The sequence below is a fragment of the Phyllostomus hastatus genome, unplaced genomic scaffold (assembly GCF_019186645.2).
Source record: "Phyllostomus hastatus isolate PE091 unplaced genomic scaffold, TTU_PhHast_1.1 phas_scaffold_78, whole genome shotgun sequence".
Classification (NCBI taxonomy): domain Eukaryota; kingdom Metazoa; phylum Chordata; class Mammalia; order Chiroptera; family Phyllostomidae; genus Phyllostomus; species Phyllostomus hastatus.
The window spans coordinates 108,739,797-108,762,709 of record NW_025334041.1 but is presented as its reverse complement, the minus strand read 5'-3'; the positions used below and the strand labels follow the sequence as shown (position 1 = coordinate 108,762,709).

At 34.9% G+C, this 22,913-nt stretch overlaps 1 protein-coding gene across 1 annotated transcript in view; it reads left to right on the top strand.

Annotated features, from left to right (window-relative positions):
• The window catches only part of EML4 (EMAP like 4), a 127,723-nt gene that overhangs the window by 52,959 nt on the left and 51,851 nt on the right, over window positions 1-22,913 (top strand). The window contains exons 2-5 of the mRNA XM_045827718.1: window positions 1,699-1,881; window positions 16,842-16,971; window positions 20,266-20,439; window positions 22,423-22,551. Coding sequence (XP_045683674.1) covers window positions 1,699-1,881; window positions 16,842-16,971; window positions 20,266-20,439; window positions 22,423-22,551 — 616 coding nt within the window. The remainder of the gene's footprint in view (window positions 1-1,698; window positions 1,882-16,841; window positions 16,972-20,265; window positions 20,440-22,422; window positions 22,552-22,913) is intronic.

Below are 22,913 nucleotides of genomic sequence, written 5' to 3'. Positions count from 1 at the left end.
CATATTTTTACCAACTAAAAAGGCCATTTCTTATGGTCTAACCTATTAATAACACAGGATGGTAGAGGGGAGAATGAAGCATCATAGATGAACACCCCTAATAGAACCTCAAAATATGTTCTAGTTCCACAAAAGGGAAGGGCTGTTGCTCTTCCTACCAGAAGAGAGAAAATGGGAAAGCATTCTGGGCAGACCAAAAAAATATTGACCATAGTGTAACACACACACAGTATGGATCAGCTAGACTTCAGCTAGACCATATAAAAATTTTTAAAGTGAGAGACTGAATTACTCTTACTAGTCCTTTTCTCGAGCACTTCAGAGTTTGACAAATCTGCCTTTTATAAAACAAACGTGGCCAAAGCTCTCAAATTATACCTCCTGTACTTTGCCGTTTTATGTTAAACATTTATTGAATGTAAACATATACTAGGTGCCTTCTTCGTAATAATCCTATTTAAAGACGAAGGAATTGAGGTTCAAAGAGATAAAATAATTTGCCTGAGATTATATAACTGTGGAACCAAATTTTAAAGTCTAAATTGAAGATTAAACCCAACGTCCTTCTATACTTATACTCCTCAAAGATTATCTTTGAAATACCTCTAAAAAATTAAAAAATAAAAATAAAACACCTCTAAAGACAGAACAGAGTACATATATGTGCCTGAGAGGTGTATAGGCATAGATGATCTTAAATATGAATATTGTTTACTGTCTATAATAATGCTTATAGCTCTGCTTTTTGAATGCTGAGAGTGTTTATTTTAACTCAAATTTTGAGTTAAATTATCTTTTTAAGAAGATATATATCATATTATCTCGGTATGAGGAAAATAGCACACTCTGCTTTTGTGTGAATGACTCACCCAGTTTATATTACTCTGGTCCAAATCATTCTTATATAAGATCTAAATTCCCTCCAGAATTTTTCTGTTTATAATACAGTCGTCAATAGCAATTCATTTTTCTGTACACATGGATTCCGATTGACCCAATAGTGTATTCTAAAGTTGCATAGCTTTGGAAGTAGTTTGTAATTGCTGTATTACAGGTACACTTTATTTAAATAGTCTTTTTCTTTTTATTGTTACATACTTAAGGCAGTTGTTAGCTATGTGCTTTATGGAGATCATACCTTCAAAGGTTGAGGCACTGGGGAAAGAAAGAATAACAAAGAGTCTTTTGCTGATTACATAGCAGTGTTTTGTGGGGCTTGGGGCTATTAATACTAAAGAATGCATTCTGGTCATTGATGCTAAAGGAGAGTGATCTGACAGGTAAAGCAAAACTGAAGTGATTTGTACTGTTATTTTATTTTCATAGAGAAGTACGATAATGATGTGGTAATTAAAAAGGATGCTTTGAATACTTTGCTCTCTTGCAAGTTTCCAAAACCCTATAAAGTGATACATTTAGGGAACATTTTGGTGGGGAGAAAAAAAACAGTTAATGTAATAGAATACATTGGAAAAATTTGACCTTGGGGAAATTTTTATTAATTTTAATTTTTGTCAGATATATTAAGTTCAAATAGCTATAAAGTGTTTTGTAGAAGTTAATCTATAATAATAATGAGGGTTTTCTACTCCCAATTTTTCTCATCTTTTAAAAGACTTAACCTGGTATGGTTCCTGTTTGTCATTAGATTCTTTCTTAATCAGTTTACTTTAAAAATATTACATATTTTTTTTATAGATGATAGTATATCTGCTGCAAGTACTTCTGATGTTCAAGATCGCCTCTCAGCGCTTGAGTTACGAGTTCAACAACAAGAAGATGAAATCACTGTGCTAAAGGCTGCTTTGGCAGATGTTTTGAGGCGTCTTGCAAGCTCTGAAGATCATGTAGCCTCAGTGAAGAAATCAGTCCCAAGTAAAGGTAATAATTGTGTTGTAAAGTAGAAAGAGTCTTGCTTTTTCCAACACTTTCTTTGCAGTAATATATAAAACTATAGTTTCTCTTTTGGATTACTTGTGATGACAGTTGGTTTTCTATTTCCTCCTTCTTTACTTTCAAGACATCCTGAAAGTTTATTAGTATTTTACATTGTAATTTTTGTGTAATACCACTAATTGTATGCATAGGCTTTTATGCCTTAGTATTTGTGTGAATTTAGTATTTCACCAGGAGCAGAAACTAAATCTTCTTTTGCATTTCACAAAGTAATTAGCATTGTATCTTGAAGATAGCAGGTAGGCACTCACATGTACTTTTTGAATCAATCTTATACAGAAGTGATAAAAATTATTATAGTTTAAATACTTCTTTCTAAGCCTTCTGTGGTAATTAGTCAAAAGAATCCTGAAGAATTTAAGCTCTGAAACTTACTGCTAACTCCACAGTACAATGGGAATTTTAATTTTCAGTCACGGAGAGGTCTCACAGGTTGAGAGAGAACATTAAGACTTTGCTACTCCAAGTTTAGAGGAAATGTACTGTGGCCTTTCCCTTTCTCAAATCACCCAGAAAGAGTTTAAAGTTCTTTCACATTAATCGAACAATTAAACATATTGTTTCATATATCTTACTGATTTCTTGGTAGAGTAGGTGGACATACACATGATTGATTATCCCCATTTTGGCAATAAGAAAAGTGAGGATATTCATTGACTTATTACCTCTCTACTGTAATATGTCAGTGCAAATTAGTAACCTAGAGAGGAGTTTTACCAGACTCCTAGTAAGTCCTTCTAAATTCTAGGCTGCATAGAAGATAATTAACCAGTACATGAGGAGCAAATTTGTTAGAAAAATTATGAATTTAGTTTCTGAATGTTGAGTTGGAGGTATATATGCTATATAGATAGATACCTTAGATAACAAAATTATAGGTCTAGTGCTGCTTTTAGTCAGGGCTAGAATAAGATTTAGGAAACATTCATCTTATGGATGACAATTGAAGCCATAGAAAGAGAATATAAAATGAGAACAAGGCTCAGGATATCTCTGTTGAGAGCTCCAGTATTTCATCATAACAAAGTTGCCAGCTGCAACAGAGATGTCAAAGAAAACAATGACTGAGGGCTGATTGTTAATTTGACATTTTTGAGATTATTAGAAACTTCTCCAAAAGCAGTTTAAATGGAATGATAGGATTGTAAATCAAATTGCAGTATTTTGAGAAGCAGCAAGTGAGGAGAACTGTGGAGTTGAGAACCCCAACTTTCAAAGAATTTGCTGAGAAGAGAAAGTGATAGTAGTTAGAAGATCCTAAATTAAAGGCCCGTTTTATTTATTTTTATTTTTAAAAATGTTATGGGCTTGAGCACAAAGATACACTGAGGACAAAAAAGCATCAGAAAGGAAAGTGGTATTAGTAGTGGAGGAAGGGTGATGGTAATTGGAGGCAGACTTGGAGAAAGGATCTTAGAGCAGGTAAGAAACTATGAGTCTTAGAAAGAAAACATCTCTTCCCATGAGATAGGATAAAAAATATACAACTAAGTGAACTTTGCTATGTATCACAGTTGTCAGGGCTGGAACTTCCCTTCCTTATCACTCTCTCCTCACGGGACAGTGCGGTCCTTTAAGAAAATAAAACAGTTCCTGGGTGCTAGAAAAAAGTTAATGCTTGGAATGGTTACAGTAGAAAATGGAAGACTATGGACATATGGAAGAAATGCTGGATAACCTTGGGAGCATTGAGGTGGGAGACTTTTGGGGGAGAGGCATTTATTCTGCCTGGTTTTGTGATTCCCGTTCTTGTACCTCCTACCCTCAAGCACACTGGGCCTAGGAGTGGGATAAAAGACTTGAGAGTTTGGCAGAAGACTTGGAAGAAACCACTTTAGCCAATAATGTTATATTGTGATTTTTTAATTTTTTGAGAACCAACTTTTATTATTGCTAGGATCATACCAGCTAAAATTGATTTTTACAAGAGGATTCTGGAATTAGAGTAGAATGAGGAGATTGGTTAATGTAGGTAAGCTTTACAGAAAAGGTAAACTTGGCATAAAGAACAAATTTCCCATCTATAATTGGTCTGTGTAACCTCAGTTTCTGACTCTGTATAATAAGTATTTTAAACTCTGTAACAGAAAATGATATGTTTGGGTTTTTTATCCATATATTTTAAAAAGCTTGTTTTAAATAGTTTATGAATCTGAAAAGATTAAAAAATGTTGATTATGGTGAAAGAGTAGTACATTGTAATCTTGTGTTGAAAATTTTTTATGTTTTCTCTTTATTTATCAAGGTATTTCAGTGAAGGAATACTTATAAGGAAATTTAAATGCTGCTTTTTAAAAATTTGGTAGATGGATGATATTTTATATGACACATCAGTTAGCACCTACGTGTTTTAGTGTTATAACATATAAATGCAATTAAGCAGCTGTAATTCCTATTTCTCAGGCACATGGCTTTTGTAAGTTGTCCTTCTTAGACTTTTTCTAGGTGTCCCTATTTGTAATTCCTTTGTCTTCAAAGTGAATTTTAGATCATTTTGTTAAAGACTCTTTAGTGGAGAGTTAGCCAGTTCTGGAACTACAGAGCCACCTACAGCTGCTACACTGGAATTTTTTCTTTTCATGCAGTACAGACTCTTTAGTTCTTATTAATAACTTTGTTAGAGAGATACTAGGTTCCTTTCCAGTAATTCTACTTCATAAGTTTACTTGGACTGCTATTAATATATGCTAACATGGTTACCAATACATTTTGAAATGGGATCCATTAGTGTTTATTCTTTTTTCTTTTTTAATCCTCACCTGAGGATATTTTTTATTATTGATTTGAGAAAGAGAGTGAAATCAATGTGAGAGAGGAACATTCGTTGCCTCCTGTATATGCCCCCACAGGGGATCAAACTCGTAACCTAGGTATGTGCTCTGACTAGGAATCAAACCCACAACCCTTTGGTGTATGAGACAACGCTCCAACCAACTGAACCACCCAGCCAAGGCTACTAGTGATTATTCTTAAAGTTACTTTGTCACTTTAGACATAGGCTTTGAATTGCTGTCTATAAAATGGATTTGATGGGGTGGGGTTAATTATATATATAGTAATTTGGGGAAATATTTTAGAGATAAGCATAATTCATTGTTGAGAATTACTCTATTTGCCTTCAGTGGAAAGTTTGGCTAACCAATTATGTTTTCCAATGTTGATATTAAAACAGTAAGAGATACATATTTAAAGTTTCCCTAACTTTATTATTGGTGATTCTAAACAGCTTTATTTTAGAGTTTATACATAATATGCTATAGAAAGTAATTGGAGCCGTGGCTGGTGTCACTCAGCTGATTGAGTGCCGGCCTCTGAACCAAAAAGGTCTCAGGTTCAGTTCCCCATCATCGCACATGCCTGGGTTGTGGGCCAGAGGTGCCCTGGCTGGTTGGGAGCTTGCGAGAGACAAGCAGTCAATATATCTCTCACACATTGATCTTTCTCTCCCTTTCTTTTCTTCCTCCCTTCCCCTCTCTCTAAGAAGTAAATAAATAAAATTTAAAAAGAAAGTAATTGGAAAACATATTAAGTGCATCTTCATTATTGGTATTTGTATATAGTCTAATAGAGGTCAACTATCAATTTTGAGTTAAACAGGATTAATATATTAATGATATGACTATTTTATGAAGTTTTCATAAAATACTTTTTTAAAAAACCAGTGAAATTATTTTGTAGGATTTTGTATTTTTTTCTTCAATTAATAAGCGAAATCATTTCTGATAGTGTGGGAAATTTTATGTGAATTTTTAAGGTCCTTAGTAAGTTAGAATTTATAATATTCACTTTTACATAAACTGCTGACAGGACAATAATCATTAAATGCAGCATCTTCTTAAGATAGTTCCATTTTCCAGAGGATTTTTCACTAGAGGTAGAACTAAACTCCTATGGATAAATAGGGTGGAATCCTTTTCAGAAGCTGTGGTTAAAAGTATAAGTCAACTTCCTTATTAATGAAGGCAACTATTGTATAGTTTTGCTAGTGGTGGTGATATGAGGGACGTAAATTAGCTTCATAGTAGAACAGACATTCTACTATGTCACTTCATAGTAGTATTGCCATTCAGTAAATGTCACAATCAGAAACACCTCTAACTGGTTATTTTAATATTTTTAGTTCTTTTAGTATCCTCTCTGGTGTGCCAGCAGTACAGTAGTCCTCCCTAATGCACAGGGGATATGTTCCAGGATGCACAGTGGGTGCCTGAAACTGCCAATAGAACCTTCTGTATTGATTTTTCCTGTACATACATACATACATACATACATACCTATGATAAAGTTTATTGTAAACATTAGTCACAGTAAGGGATTAGCAACAATGACTAATAAAATAAAAACAGTTATAACAGTGTACTGTATTAAAAGTCAGGTGAATGTGGTCTTTTTCTCTCCCAAAATATCTTACTGTACTGTGCTCACCCTTCTTGTGATGATGTGAGATGGTACAATGCCTACATGATGAGATGAAGTGAGGTATTCAGAGCGGTGTGCAACTTAAAAGTCATTTATTTCTGGAATTTTCCATTTAATATTTTTGGATCATGGTTGACTTCAGGTTACTACAGTCTTGGAAAGCAAAACTGCAGATAAGGAGAGGACTAGTAAAAGCTTAGCTTCATTTTTTTTCTTGAGCATTTAACAGGTAGAAAGTTTTCCCAGTAGTTTTTAAAGTGCCAATCATTTAAATTTCTTATATACCTTCTGTTGGAGAATTCTTTCCTTTTGACGGCATGTGTTAATATATGCACCAGTTGCAACTGAATTCCTGCCAAAAGAAAAAACAAATTACCTGTAGTTTGCAGCAAAATGGAAGGCCAGGGAACACTTTGGCAGTTTTAACTGCTGGGAAGACAAATTATGTCACAGCTGGTGCCTGGGAAACCTATTAAGACCTTTTGAGGTGACCAAATGAATGTAATTTGAGAATACAGCCCAGTGGCATTATGTGAAGATAAGCTATTAGTACACAATGGTATAAAAGCAAAGGAATCAAATTTATCTGAGGGTGGGAATCAGTCATTTTAAACCAGGAAACTGCTGGCAAACCAAAAGTATCAGGTATTGTAACTGCCACTTGAGAAACGAGAGAAGCCAGAGGCAAAATTGAACTAAAGAGGATATCAGTTCTCCAAAAGAAACATTCCTAATTATGTAGACTCTGGGATGGTGTGTTAGCAGCACAGATCTGTATCATTTGGCTCTTACTCCAAATAACTAACATTTAGGAGAAGACAGGGATTGTCACGGGTTTTCTATAAGTGTTGTTGATAAGTAAGTACATTAATCTGGTTGGAAGCTGTGAATTTCCTTTGTGGGGCCCTTGGGCTAAAATGACTCATAATTGTGGTAGAGGATGGAAGAGTGTCTTATTATTTTGACAGGAGATCAAAGACTTCTAAGCTGCACTTTGTATATGTAAGTGTTTGGGTGGATATTACCTCAGACCAGGCAGCAGTTGCCATTTATAGAATTCTGCTTCTCTATGAGAGTCAGATCCTTCTTTGGTCATTTGTATTCAGAATATACATACAGGAAATTAGTGAACAGGAGTTACCAGGACTAAAGTACACCTTCCTTGGAGTTCAGAGTAAAGGAGAAGTATACAGATAAAATTCCAAAGGGAAAAGGTAAAATTTGATGGAGCATATGTAGTCCCCAATCATCTCAAAGAACGAGGAGATTGAAACAAGGTGGCAGGAAGCTTGAAGATATGTAGAGAGTGGAAGAGGTCTGCGGATGGAGCTGTGGGGCGTGTGATAGGGAATCTCAGATAAAGATGTTGAGTTTCAACTAGAGTTCTTTCTCCATAGACCATGTTTACGTTTCTCCTAATCAAAATTTCTTCCATCATTACGGCCTCAAATTATTTCCTAAAAATGATCTTTTCATTTTTTTGTTTCTTACTGGAATTTTTAAAAAAATTTTTGTCTATCTCTTTTGGTATATTTGTTATTTCTGCTAGGTTATAAACGATTTTGAAGGCAGGGACAGTTTCTTACTAACACAGCCAGCCTTGGAATGACTCAATCAATACTTAAGTTGAATGTGGGAAGAAGAAAGTTATTGAAACAGGAAGTTGTGTTTTAAATAATTACTGCTTTAGAAGGAGGGATTGGGATAGATGCAAGAGTAAGAAGATATTGTGGATGAGGTTGCGAGAATTTTAGATTTTGAGATTTTGAATATGCAGCAGTTCCTAATGATAACTTTACCATGTAAGTCTTAGAGTACAGCGAAATTCATTAGTATTAATGAGCTGTCAGGCTAAGGTATCAGAAAGGCCATCTGCCTAGGAATGTCATCAAGGAATATAAATCATTCATGTCATAATAAAATATAAAATTATTATTGACTTCCAGCCCTGAAATTATGATGGTTTCCACTGTGATTAAAACTAAATTGGTACATTCCTGGTTCTGGGTTGCTGCTCAGAAATAGAACTACCACTGTGTCTTTGGATACTAGAGGTCACTATTACTTCTAGACTTGCAGGCTAATCTTTGAGAGGGTTGTGGCTCAACCTTTATAATGCCCAAGCACTGGGCGAGAAGGATGTGTATATATACATGATGCACATATATGTATATGTGCACACACACATGCTCACATATATGTATATGGCTAACAATGTATCCCAGTCATTAATTTTTATAGTTGTAATAATCATTTTTATGTTCCTTCCAGTAATCTAATATTCTAAGTTTAGACTTACCAGTTGAAAAACAAGCATTCACTCACAGTTCCTTTCTGTTCTGCCTCTGCTTATTTTTGCTGCCTGAGGTGATCAGTCACTCTTTTATTCAAATACTAAGGATTCCCAGTACTGAGAGTTATCTCAAATTAAGCTGTAGGATTGAAAACAGCCATGAAAATCTCCTGGTCTTTTCTTGCTATTTATATAAGTACCTGGGGACCTTGATGATTAAGTAGTAGTATCTGCTTAGATATTTACTTGTTCCATACTTCCTCTGATAAATTACTATCTGTTATCCTAGCATAGCTCAAAATGTTACTCTCTCCTAGGCAGAATTATTTCTTTCTCCTTAGCTACAATTTCTTCTTCCTGGACTCAAATCTTGATTTCACTGCCTACTACAATATAAACTTGAGCACATTAATAATCTCTCTAGGCTTTAGTTTCTTCATCAGCATGATAATAGGACATCCCTTTTAGGGTTATGGTAAAAGTTAAAGGATGTAACAGTTATAAAGTACTTAGGAGAATGCCTTGCACATAGCAGGTGCTTGATAACTAATATTACTCCACACCATTTACTGTATGGACAGTTGTCTATTTCCTCCGTCTTTTCAGTGTGCTAGGCACTGTTTTAGGTGCTGTAGATTAAAGAAATAAAAGACACTGTATTTGCCCCCAAAGGACCTCAGAAAAAGTAAGAAAACAGATAAGTAAAATACAATATTATCTGATAATTGGTATTAAAAAGGTAAATTTAGGGTGCTGTGGGAGCACCTAGGAAAAATACCTAACTCCAACTGAAGTTGAAGGTTTATTATAGGAGGTGACTTCAGCACTCATCTGCCTTTATGGTCTTAACAGCTCCTTATTGGTGCTGATTTCCAAATTGTTGTCTGTCTATATTCAGCACTTCAGAATTAACTGTTGTACAGTGTTCTGCTTGTATGCTTCTCAAAATTTGTAAATTTAAAATGTCTCCAAACTGACTTCACCCTCATTTAAGCCCTAAGCATTTCTTAAAACTTCTTTTCCATTCATGCTACTTGGCGCTCGTTTCAGGTTCCCATTATCTCATGCTTAGACCATTGCCCTGAGATCTGCTCTTCATTTAGCCTCTACAGCAGGGGTGTCCACTCCTCGGCCCACAGGCCACATGCTACCCAGGATGGCTATGAATATGGCCCAACACAAAATCATGTATTTACTTAAAAACTTTTTTTTGCTTATCAGTTTTTGTTAGTGTGTGTATATTTAATGTGTGGTCCAAGACAACTATTCTTCCATTGTGGCCCAGAGATGCCAAAAGGGTGGACACCGCTGCTAGAGTGTTTTTCTATAAAATGTAAATTGACCTAAGTCTTTTATTCAACTTAAAACCCTTTAGTAAAATCTGTCCTCAAAAGATCAAGTCTCTGTCATCTAACTCCTGTTTACCTCTCCCATTTGGACTCTGCCCTATCTTATGCTACTTTCTCACTACATAAAGAGCTTTTTGTCTGCCACTGGTGCCACACACATACACACCCCACTTTACTGTTACATTCTTTCTGTTCCTTTATACATACTAGAGTCAGATCTCAGTATCTTATCTACATTTTACCTGATTACCTGTTACCCTTTAAGACTTTGTTCTCTATTTTTTCTATGAAGCCTCTCTTAAGCTCTGTGTCCCTAATCATCCTTACAGAATTATATGTCTTGTCTTTGTACTTCCATGATACTCAGTTACTGTACTTAACCAAGTTTTCATTGCCAGTGTGATTCTTTTACAGGATTTTGAACTCCTTGATGCCAGTGGCTGCCTTGTATTCTCCTGTAAACACAAGGCTACGATCATAATAGGCCCAAAGTAAATATTTGATGGGTAGATGGATGATGAATACATACTAATTTAGGCATGCAGGGGTGACTAGCATATGCCAGAGAGAAGGACTGTTCAGGTATTCTGTGCAAAAGCACAGAATAAAAGTACTTAAAAAAAGTAGAGGAGTTCAGAATAAACCAAAGCATGAGTTGTAAGTTTGGGAGTGTCAAGAAATGAGCCTCACTCGTAGATAGACCCAGAGTGAAAGGTTTTTTTTCTGCCTCACTAAGGAATTTAGTTTTTATCCTGAGGACACTGAAGAACCATTAAAGGATTTTAAACTGAGGAGTGACAGATTTACACTAATCCATTTAATTCTAAGAGGCCTGTATTTCTTGGATTTTCAACATCTCTGAAATTATAACTCATCTTACAATTGATTATGTTTTACAGTTCTCAGGCAACACTTCTTCCTAGTGGTATTCAAGATAATGGTGCATATTACAATTGATGGGATATTAAATTTAAAGACATTCAGCATGTTTTAGAAACATACTGGTCCAGTATAGAAAATACCTTAAGAGCAGGATAATACTGCAAAAAGGGAGTATAGAGATAAACTTAGGAACATAATCCAAAAGAGAAATTGGAGGCAGTAGCAGTGAAGGTGCATTCATTTAGCCATTTAGATATTAAGTGCTTTGTGTGTGCCATGCACAGTGCTTAGAATGGTGAAATATATACCGGCATCACAAAGGAAGAAAGGTTTCCATGTAGAGTTAAGAATCATTATAAATAGTGATAAGGACTGTGAAAGAAGTAAAAAGGGTAGTGAGAGAGTAAACTAAAAGAGGCACTTTAGATAAGGGGATCATAGAAGTCTTCTTTGAGGAAGTAGTGTTGAGTTGAAATTTAAAAGAGAAGGATGAACCTTCCAGGTGAAGAACTTTCCAAGTAGAAGAGCAAATGAAAAAATGTGGGTGCCAGAAAGGATAGGGAGGAAAAGAATTAAAGATTTTGGTCATATGCTCAAAAACCAAATCCAACTTGATTCTTAACATTATATAAAAAAATTAAGTCAGAATGGGTTATAGTCCTCAGTGTAAGGGCTAAAACCATAAAACAACCATAAAACTGTTATTTAAATATAGGAGAAAATCTTAGAGACCTTGGGTTTGGCAGAGATGTCTTAAATAGGACACAAGTACCAATAATAGAAAAATCAATTAATTGAACTTCATCAAAATTTTAAAATCTTGTTTTTTCAAAACTTTTGAAAACATACTGGCAAACTACAGGAGAAAATATTTGCAAAACATAACATTTATCAAAGAATTTTTATCTAGGATATATGAACAACTCTTACAGCTTAATAATTAAGAAGACTGCCCGTTTGAAAAATAGGCAGAAGAATTTGAAGACATCACCAAAGATATATGGGCATCAAATGAGCACCTGAAAAAAACATTTAATATCTTTAGATATTAAGGAAATGCAAATTCAAAACACAGTGAGATACCACTACATGCTCACCAGGATAACGAAAAGTAAAAATATTGGTCATTCCAAGTATTTTCAAGGATGTGGAGCAACTCGAAACTCATGTAGCCACCTGGGAGTGTAAAATGGTATAACCACTTTAGAAACAAGTTGGCAGTTTCTTAAAAAGTTACACATTCACCTACTATATGATCCAGGTTATTTACCTTTATTGAATGAAAACGTATGTCCACACAAAGACTTATACACTTAGTTTATTTTTATTGCAGCTGTATTTATAATATTAAAAAACTGGAAACAACCCAAGTGTCAGCAGGTAAATGAATAAAACATGGTAGTATATTCATACAACCCAGGTTATTTACCTTTACTAAATGAAAGCGTATATCCACACAAAGACTTAAACAGTTAGTTTATTGCAGCTTAATTATAACAGTAAAAAACTAGAAATGGCTAAAACATAAAACATGGTGGTATACTCATTTAACCAGATAGTTGGGGGTCTGCCTTGGCAGTAAAAAGGCAAGACTGATCTTCAGCAAAGAAGATAAATGGGTGTAACCAAAGGTGTAAAGGGTTGTCAGGGTCAGATAATGAGCACTGTGTGGGATAATGAACTTAAGTTCTACAGGAATTACCAAGGATATTTGACTTAATTTTTAAAATAGATTTTTAATATTAATGAGATAATTTAACAACATTGAAGACATTTTAAAAAAAGTTACCCACAATTTTACTTTAACAATTTAGGTTTCTGTTTTTCCCACTTCCATCAGAGTCTTTAACTTGAGGGAGCACACATGATCAGATGTATGTCTCAGAAAAATAAATCTGCTAGAGTGACAGGAGGAGCAAGGCCAGGGGTATGGATGAAGGTGAGCCATGGTAATGGAGAACTGTAAGGTGGAGACCGACTTGGGAGACAGAGGAAGAGGAACCCCTGAGTTTGGGGATAGAAGGGAGAGAATCTGAAATAATTGATTTATAACTTGAACAACAGGATAATTAGATGCAATTTATCTTGTTAACTGATACAACTAATCAATGTTCATCTCATCCTGACCCACCTTTGTACCTTAAGAGTGCTAAGGCCCACCTGCTTCCTGCCTCTGAAGAAACATTGTTTCACCAACTGCTATTTCTTTCCCCTCTTCTAACCAATTTTCAGATTCTTCCTCCACGATGGCTGAAAACTGCTTACTGTAGCTAAGTAGTATTCAGAAAGTTATTCTCCTGTGTTTGGGGGCTTTATTGCAAATCAGAAGCACCTCTATTAAATGATAACCTCTAGGAGAGAGAGAGCAAGTAGAGCAATCAATCTGCACCCAGTTTTACGTTGTTTGAACATTCCTGCACGGACACTATTTTGGTGATTTAGAAGGCTGCAGCTCTGAGCAACTGGTGATTGGCAGCTTCATCATGACAGTGTGCCCGCTCATACATCATGTCTTGTGCAGAGTTTTTTCGAGAAACATCAAATCATCCAGGTGACTCAGCCTCCCTACAACCCAGATATAGTGCCCTGAAACTTCTGGCATTTCCCAAAACTAAAAACACTTTGAAAGAGAAGAGATTTCAGACCGTCGATGATATTCAGGAAAATACAATGGGGCAGCTGTTGGCAATTGGGAGAACTGTGTGAGGTCCCAAGGAGCCTACTTTGAAGGGGACTGAGGCGTCATTATACTATGTACAACGTTTCTTGTATCTTCTTCAATAAATGTCTCTATTTTCATATTAACGTGGCTGGATACCTTCTGGACAGACCTCACATACATTCAGTGGACTTTTGAGTGGTTTCAACTTTTTGTCTATTGTGAATAATGCTGCTATGAACATGGATGTACAGATATCTGCTTGGCCTCCTGCTTTCATTTCTTTTGGGTATATACACAGAAGTGGTATTGCTAGGTCATATGGTAAATTCCTTGTTTAATCTTTTGAGGAACAGCCAATACAGTTTTACACAGCTCCTGCACCATTTTTAATTCCTACCAGAAATACACAAGGATTCACTTTCTCCACATCCTTACCAACACTGGTTATTTTTGTTTGTGTGTGATTGTTGTTTTTGTTTTTTACTTTTTTCTTTTTTAATTTTTAAAAAGATTTTCTTTATTTTTAGAGTGGGAGGGAAGGAGAAAGAGAGGGAGAGAAACATCAGTGTGTGATTGCCTCTCGCACCTCACCTACTGGGGACCTTTTGTGACTTTGTTTCCCTGGGCTGGAACACTGGGTTGCATGGTCTGTCTCAGTCCCTAGTTGTTCCTCCCAGTTTATCTGCATGTGAATGTGGGACCACTTGGTTTGTCAGCCACAGCCTTGCCCTCCTCGGTCCACCAGCCACTGCCTTGCTGCCCAGCTGCCCATCTCTTCCTACTGTCAGTCTGAATGAATGTTTCTTCTTTAACTCCTTGGTGGTTGAACTTCCATGCAGTTTTGATTTTCTGGCAGTTGTGGTTATTCTTTGTTTTTAAATTGGTTGTTATCCTTCTTTTGGTTGTGTGGGGAGGCAAAATATATCTACCTATGCCTCCATCTTGGTCAGAGTGTGTTTTTTCTTTTTTTTTTTTTTTAATAGTAGCTGTCCTAATAAGTGTGATTGATCTCTTTTGAGATGAGGTTTGGGAAATTGAAAGAGAGCATGGGAAGTGGATGGCTGACTCTGTTTTTTTATAGTGCTTAATGTGTTTGTGTGTGTATAATAAAAAGTAAAACAAATTTATGTTTCAAAAACTAGCTGTGGACACATGAAAAACAGTGCTCAGAGGAAAATTTGTAGTTGTAAATGTCTATGTTAAAAAAAAAAAAGATCTCAATCAGTAATCTAACACTGACCTTAAGGAAATAAAAAATAAATAAATAAATAGCCCTGGCTGGCGTAGCTCAGTGGATTGAGCGCAGACTGCGAACCAAAGTGTCGCAGGTTCTATTCCCAGTCAGGGTACATGCGTGGGTTGCAGGCCATGACCCCCAGCAACCGCACATTGATGTTTCTCTCTCTTTCTTTCTCCCTCCATTCCCTCTCTAAAAATAAATAAAATCTTTAAAAATAAATAAATAAATGAATGAATGAATAAATTAAATCCAAAACTAATCAAAACCACAGTGAGATAGCACTCTAAATACTCTTTAAGAAGGCTGTAATTTTTTTTAAAAAACTGAAAATAGGTGTTGGCAAGGATGTGTTAAAATTGAAACTTTACACATTGCTGGTAGGATTGTAAAATGGTACAGCTATTGTGTTTGTTGGTTCCTCAGTAAGTTACACATGAAATTCCCATGTGACATGTCAGTTCTACTAGTTACATACCTAAAATAATTGAAAAGAAGTGTTTAAACAAAAATTTGTACACAGTTCTTTATATGGCAGCACTACTCAAAATACTCAAAAGATGGAAACAACCAGATGTGCATTATGGATGAATGAATAAACAAAATGTGGTATATTCATATATACAATGGAATGTTTTCAGCCATAAAAAAAAATAAATTACTCCTACATGCTGCCACATGGATGAAACCTGAAAACATTGTGCTGAGTGAAATAAGCTGGACACAAAAGATCATATGTTGTTTGACTCCATGTATATGAAATACTTGGAATAGGCAAATGTACAGAGAGAATGCAGGTTAATGGTTGGTGAGGCCTAGGGGACGGACAGAAGGAAGGAACGAATGGGGATAATGACTGCCTAATGAGTGAGTATGGGTTTCTTTCTGGGGTGGTGAAAGTGTTGAGTGACTGAATAACAGTGATAGGTTCCACAACATTGTAAATATACTGAATAGTACCTTTATAAATGGTTAAAATGGTCAATTTTATGAGTATTTTCCACAATATTTTTTAAGCTATAAAACAATAAGAAGTCACCGGTTTGGCAGACTAGCACTAGACCCCATGACCAGTGTGTGATATTAGCACAATTTGGGCGGGGGTGGGGGGAAGGGTGTTGTACCTTATGTGAAAAATTTCCTAATAAGTTTAAAAAAATAAATAGAATAGGTCTCTACTTTCCTCTCTTTGGAGTCATTTGGTCTCAAGTAGGGTCTAGGAATCTCTATATTAAGGAAACACTTCATAGAACTATGATGTAGGTGCCCCTATTTCCTTATTCATGTCAAAATGCAATGTCATACCATCATGTATGGAACACTTCAGGGTGCCAGATAGTTTAGGCTCTATACATAAAAGTTTTTTACTCTGTGCTTTTATGAAGAGAAGCAAACAAACAAATACGAGATTGGCCATGTTGAAAAATTAGATTTTGTTGTGTGTGTGTGAGAAAACTGGGTCAAAAAATTCAAAACTATTCTTTATTTCCAATTCTAAATAACCTTAGCCCTTGAGTATATGTGGCTGTTTTATATTGTGACTTCCAATCTTCCTGCCCATTCTAACTTACCCATAATGTTTATTCCAGTCCTTCTACTATATAAATTTAAAAAGCAGAAGTTACTTTGTATACTTACGATTTATTAATATAGAATAACATGCTAACTTTTAACATTTATGATTTCTAGGATTTCTAATTAAATTTCAACAGAACCTGAACTATTAATGAAAATCAGTGATGTGACGGATTTGTGGTTTAATTTAAAGTGCAACTTAAAATTGTGCTTTAAAGCTGCTACGTGTGGAAAGCTAACCATGTAAGCTAGAGAATGATGTAGCTGCAATTTAGCAACTTAGCATATAGCTTCTCTGTAAGTTTGTTCTGAGATTAAATTTTGAGACAAGAATATTGTTACACTGTATATCAGAGGGAACTATTTGCTTACTAGTTTCAAACACTAATGATTTAATTTTTTTAAACTCTAGTCTTTGAGAAATATTTTGATGTTTGATATAAAAAATGTTTTCTTAACCACCTCTAGGTCAACCAGGCATTCGAGAAGCTATTTCCATGTCCTGTATAACCAATGGGAGTGGAGCAAACAGAAAACCAAGTCATACCAGCTCTGTCTCAGTTGCCAGAAAAGAAACATTTTCATCTGCTGCTAAAAGGTATCCTTTTGTAAGTGGAGTGGGAGGTGGAGGGAGTTGTGGGGGGAGAGCTAACATTTTTAAATGGTTGAACGTGTTAACTCAGTCTACTTCTGAAACAAATATGCAATGGGGATGGAATCCTTTGAATTTTTTAACTCTGAATATAGAGATATGCAGCTATACTTAGTTTGCATTTATTGTACCAGTGGAGTTGTGTGAGACAGCTTTTGGTTTTTACTAAAAAAAAAGAAAGCAGTTGCATTTCCTGGTTTTGTTTTATTTCTTTTTAATAAGCATTTGTGATGAGATGAGCATCTCTGTGTTTAATGTAATTACATAAGTGAATTTTCCATAGCAAGTGATACATTTGATACTGCAACTTATTTATGTATTTAGTAGTACAGTGGACATACAATATATTAGTTTCAGGTGTATGACATAACAATTCAGCATTTATATACCTTAGGACATGATAAGTCTAGTAAACATCTGTGACTTGTACACACTTATTAAGGTATTAATGACTGTATTCCCTATACTGTATATTACATCCCTGTGATTTATATTTTACAACTGGAATTTTGTACTTTTTTCACCCAACCTTGCACTCACCCTTCTTCCTTCTAGCAGCCATCAGATTGTTCTCTGTATCTGAGTTTTTGTCTGTTTTTGTTTTTTTAGTTCCACATAAAAATGAAATCATACAGTGTTTGTCATTCTCTGATACATCTTTTTTAAAGGAGAAATAGAATCTTTGCTATGTATCCTTATTAGCTAAACACTATTATAACTTTTATTCTTTAACCGTGACTATAAAACTAAGGCTTAACTCAAAATATTATAGTAGTATGTGGTGTGTATGTTTGTGTGTGTTACGAGAGAGGGCAGTGGAAATACTGTAATACGAAAGTTTCTGTGGGTTACAGAATTACATCCTGTATGTTCTTTTCATCAGTTATGCTTTTGTGTAATTCCTAGCAAATTATTCCATATACAGTGTGGAGAGACCACAAAAGATCAACTACATACTGTTAGAGCTGTCTTCTTCAAAGAATGATTGAGGACCTTAAGTAATAGAACAATATATTAAATGTACTGATAAAAAATTATTGCCTCAATAAACTAATGCCGGTGACTGAATTACTCACCAGTATGGCTAGAAGGTACCCATTTGTAAACAGTGTGGGAGGTGGAGGGAGTTGGGGTGAGGTGGGTGAAGCTAACACCATTCCCATTGACCAGGAACTGTGAAGCAATGGCAAGATCTTTAGGCCTTTTAAAATCCCATTCTGTAATGACAATGAAGTCATTGTCATTACAGAATCTAGACTTTCTCCTCCAAAGCATGCCAAAATTTACTGTCTGTGCTCCACTTTCAGGAAAGAAAAAGGCAAATTATAAGAAAACAAACGCAAAGTGGAAATTTTTAATACAATTTTTGATGCAAGATAGGCTGAATCTAAACTATTACTGGGTATGACTTGTACCTATTTTCTTACACAGCTATATTTCTGTGCAGTGATCCATATTACACATGATAGTGACTTAGTAGCCTAACACTGAGTTTGTTACTTTATTATGCAGGGGTTCTACAGTACAGACATACCTTGGTACTCGTCAGCTTCAGAACTACTCGTCAAAGCCTGTATTTGTCGCAGTTTGATGAGAACAAAATTGTTTCATCACTTGGCACTAGCTTGGGACTTGCTAGAACTTGTATGAGTTACCACGCCTCCCCTCAAGAGAAAATGCTTCATTATTCAGTACTGATAGGTTTCAGCACTTGTCATGAGTTCCAGAATGATTTAACGAGTACCAAGGTGCTTTTGCTTTTAAATAACCCAGGAGGAAAATATCTTTTGGGTTGTACCGGGCCCACATAAGATTAGTGACCTGTGCAATAAGGACAGTTTGAAGAACAAGAAAGAAGCAATTTCTAACCCACATATAAATTTGAAAGTCTGATATTTTTGAGGTAGAATTGTATTTCTCAGCACATATTTTAAAAAACTGAACATGGAATAGACAGTCAAGGGCCAGTCTGAAGATATCAGAACTGAATCAGATTAAGAAATGTCACTGTCAAAATTATATTTTTAGCATTTTAAACTATTATAATGTAATAAATTTTACATACTATGTATATTTGTTCAAAATGTTCTTAAACATGCTTTCTTGTAGATTATGCACCTTATAGTCAAATTACAAAATGTCCTTTGATTAGGATGTGTATAGAGTTGATAATTTCATACCTTTTCAGTTCTGGAATTCAAGCTTTTGACTCTGTCTGTTTTGTGGTATCGTTAAAGTGTGCAGTATGAAGATTCTTATCCCGTGTGATTGGGAATAGCAGGTGCTTTGTTAATCAAGAGTGCAGAATCATAAGAATTCATACATATTTTATTTTAACATGAAATGTGTTCTCATATATTTATTTATCAATGTGAATGAGTTTTGCGCCTCTTTCTATGTATGCATCTCATTAGATTCCTTGTTGATGATCTTGAATAAAGTATAACCGTAAATCATTTTTTATATTTTTTTAGTTTCATTTTTTTAAAAACAAAGACATTTAAAACTCTACAAAACAATATGATTAATAATCCATATCTTTCTGTATGATTTTTACCCCACGATCTTTTTTATAATTGCCTCACTTATATAAAACATAAGGGCAAGTTTTTTAGTAACTCATTTTTATGAAGTCTTTCCAGAGCATTTAACCTAGTGTTCATAGAAATTACAATTCTTTTTTATGTATACTTTGTCAGTTTTCTTTGTATTTAATTACAATTAAAATAGCAAATACAACTGGTGTAAACAGATTCGGGGAAAAACACAGTGGACTCTTGGTAAGCTTAGAACTCAACTGGCAGGAGTAGAAGTGTACAGAAGAAATGGGAATTAGAGAATAACCTACTAAATGTGATCATTCCGTGTGCTTGGGTGTCAGTATGTAGTACAGAGGTAATGGAAAGTGTCACTAACGCTCTCATTTGGGTAAGTTGAAGTCAGATCTTCTGTTGTCCCCCCAAATCTGCTAGGATGGCAAATGCCTTAGAAGTCATTTTGATCCAAATGGACAATCTTCATAGATATATTACCCTATTATTCTTAAATTCTTCACTGAAGATTTTAATAGCTTCCAGAATTTTTAAAGAAACATCTTCATTATTGACTGAAACCAGTGTAAATTGTATTAGCTATATGAGTTAGGATTTCGAATTATATGATAATCACTTTTCCCATCATTTGATATATATCTTTTTTTGTTTAAATTTGTGTTGTTCCATGTTATACTTTATTTTACAGTGGTACAGAAAAAAAGAAAGAAAAACCACAAGGACAGAGAGAAAAAAAAGAGGAATCTCATTCTAATGATCAAAGTCCACAAATTCGAGCATCACCTTCTCCCCAGCCCTCTGCACAGCCTCTCCAAATACCCAGACAAACTCAAGAAAGCAAGAATTCTGCTCCCACCAAAAGGTTTTAACTGTCCCTGAGTTCAGAGATAGGGCATGGTTGTAATGATACCTAAATTCTATGACACGAGGAAAAGCTGACTATCCATGGGTTCCAGGAAAAAGCCTGATAGCTTTTATTTTTCCTTTTTTGTTGCTATCATCTTTATTTTTTAGGACATTGGGAAATGAAGATTTAAGGTCAGAATTTCTCAGTTAAAACTGAGGGAAAAAACTAAGTTTTAAACAGTTTGATGAAAGGAAGGCAGAAATAACTTACTCTAAGACCCAAACATATTTTCCTAGTAAAATTAAAATTATAGAATATTTTAAAATTTTATATAACTATGCATAAGTTTATAGCCATGGATAGAAAATTGCAATATGTAATTATCCTCTTCATGTTTTGGCATCATTACAACCTTCGATTTTCAAGGGCCCCTGTCAACACATGGCTCTTCATTGTGACTGCATCTCAGTTTTAGTTTTGGGTTTTAGGAGGATAAGTTCTTGCTTGAGTAGAGAAATGAATCCATTTTACTTGGTCTTTTCTATGCTAAAGGCTTGCTTGAGGGCTTCTCTCTGTGTCTATAATAATTAATATTTTAAAGTTATGAGAGGGGGAGAATGGAAAATCATTCTAACAATGTGTGTAAGCCTAAATTGGGTATCTAAACCTGCATGCTGGAGTTCAGTGCTACAGCTGCCTTTTGTAATCAAATATTTAGACCAACTTAATGAAGTTTGCCAGCTTTAGAAATGCTGATTTCAGCTGTATGAATAGGTACAGTTATATGGGAGTGGGCAAAAGTAGGTTTACAGGTGTTCATATGGAAAATAATACAATAAATAATGATACAAGAATACATTGTTTCACATACAACCGTAAACCTACTTTTGCGCACCCTTGTGTTTTATCATACTGATACTTGGAAATCTTAGGAAAATATTAAACCATTCCCAGAACTGGCTAGAGTTTTGGTAAAATAAATGATAACTATTCCTAAAAGATTTATAATGTTTTGTATTTAATCAGTTTAATGTTTTGCTTCAAATCACTAATGGAAATTTGGGAAAACAAAAAATTTTTCATTTGATGCATGTTTAACATTTTAAAAATGCTTTGTCTGTGTTGCTCACACAAATTCTTCTGCCTGGTCTCATGTGGAGTTTTTCTTGGATATAGCTTATTAATGTTACGCATCTTTGAAGTGTGTGTGGTTAAGGGTGGCCTGTTTTTACAATGAATTTCTTAAAGGTTCTGATTTGACTTGAATACCTCCTTTGTCCCAGATCTTCTTTTCAGCTAATTAAGATCTCTTGGAAATGTGCTTGCCATTCTAAATTGCTCTTTGGACATGCTATTGCGAGAAGTCTTAAAGACTGGATGAGTTATAGGATTGTTAGCAATGCATCCAAAAACTCACTCATAAATCAAAACATTTCAGTTATAAATAAATGAAATTAGTGTTGATAATACGACATTCTTCTGTTACATTGTGTTTATTTCTGGTCACAGGTAAAATTGCCTCTAAAAGATACAAACCAGAGTTTTACTTTTAGTCCTATGGTTTATTTAGAAATTGTCGTCTGTACCATATATGAGACCATAAAAATGAAAATAGCAGCTTTGTAATGACTGATGAGAGAGCACAGGTTTTTTTTCCTACAAATTCACAGTTTCACAAACTGAGAAATAGTGCTAAGTACTTGGAAATTTGAACAAATGGGGTGTTTTCAATTAACAACAAAAAAGTACAGGTTTTTACAAATACTTGTTCTAATGAATCTCCTGAATAATAGTGACAACTATAAAATAGACTTGGGTAATGGCCTTGCTTAACTCCTTCACTCATCCAGGCAGAACCTTTCAACTAATCCTTCCTTCTCTTTTCTGGATTAGCTTTAAGGAAATGTTAATTGCTGCTTTTGTGTTCTATATAAACTGTCAATTACCTGTCATTGCTACTTGCAGAATTTTTCTCTAAGAAATCAATGTTTCTTCCAGCATAAAACGACCACCAACAGCTGAAAAGTCACATAATTCATGGGAAAATTCAGATGATAGTCGTAATAAATTATTGAAGGCAGTTTCAACCTCAAAAATAATATCAAAAGTTATAAAAAATACAGACAAGTAAGTATTACACTTTCTCAGTTACATCTAAAAATTAATTATGTGGCTTATCATGTTTGCATGTCCAACTAAATGCCTTGTTTGAATTATTTTTTTAAAAAACCTATGTTGTAGACACAGACAACAACATGGTGATAAGCAGAGTCAGGAGGGGTGGGGGAGGTATAAGAGGGTATAGGCAGGATAAATGGTGGTGGAAGAAGACTTGACTTGGCGTGTGAACACAATACTGTATACAGATGATACAGACTTGTACACCTGAAACCTATATAATTTTATTAACCAATGCCTCCCCAATAGATTCAATTAAAAAATAAAAGGCTATGTTAGAATTTATCTTTTTTTTCTCCTAAGTGTATTTT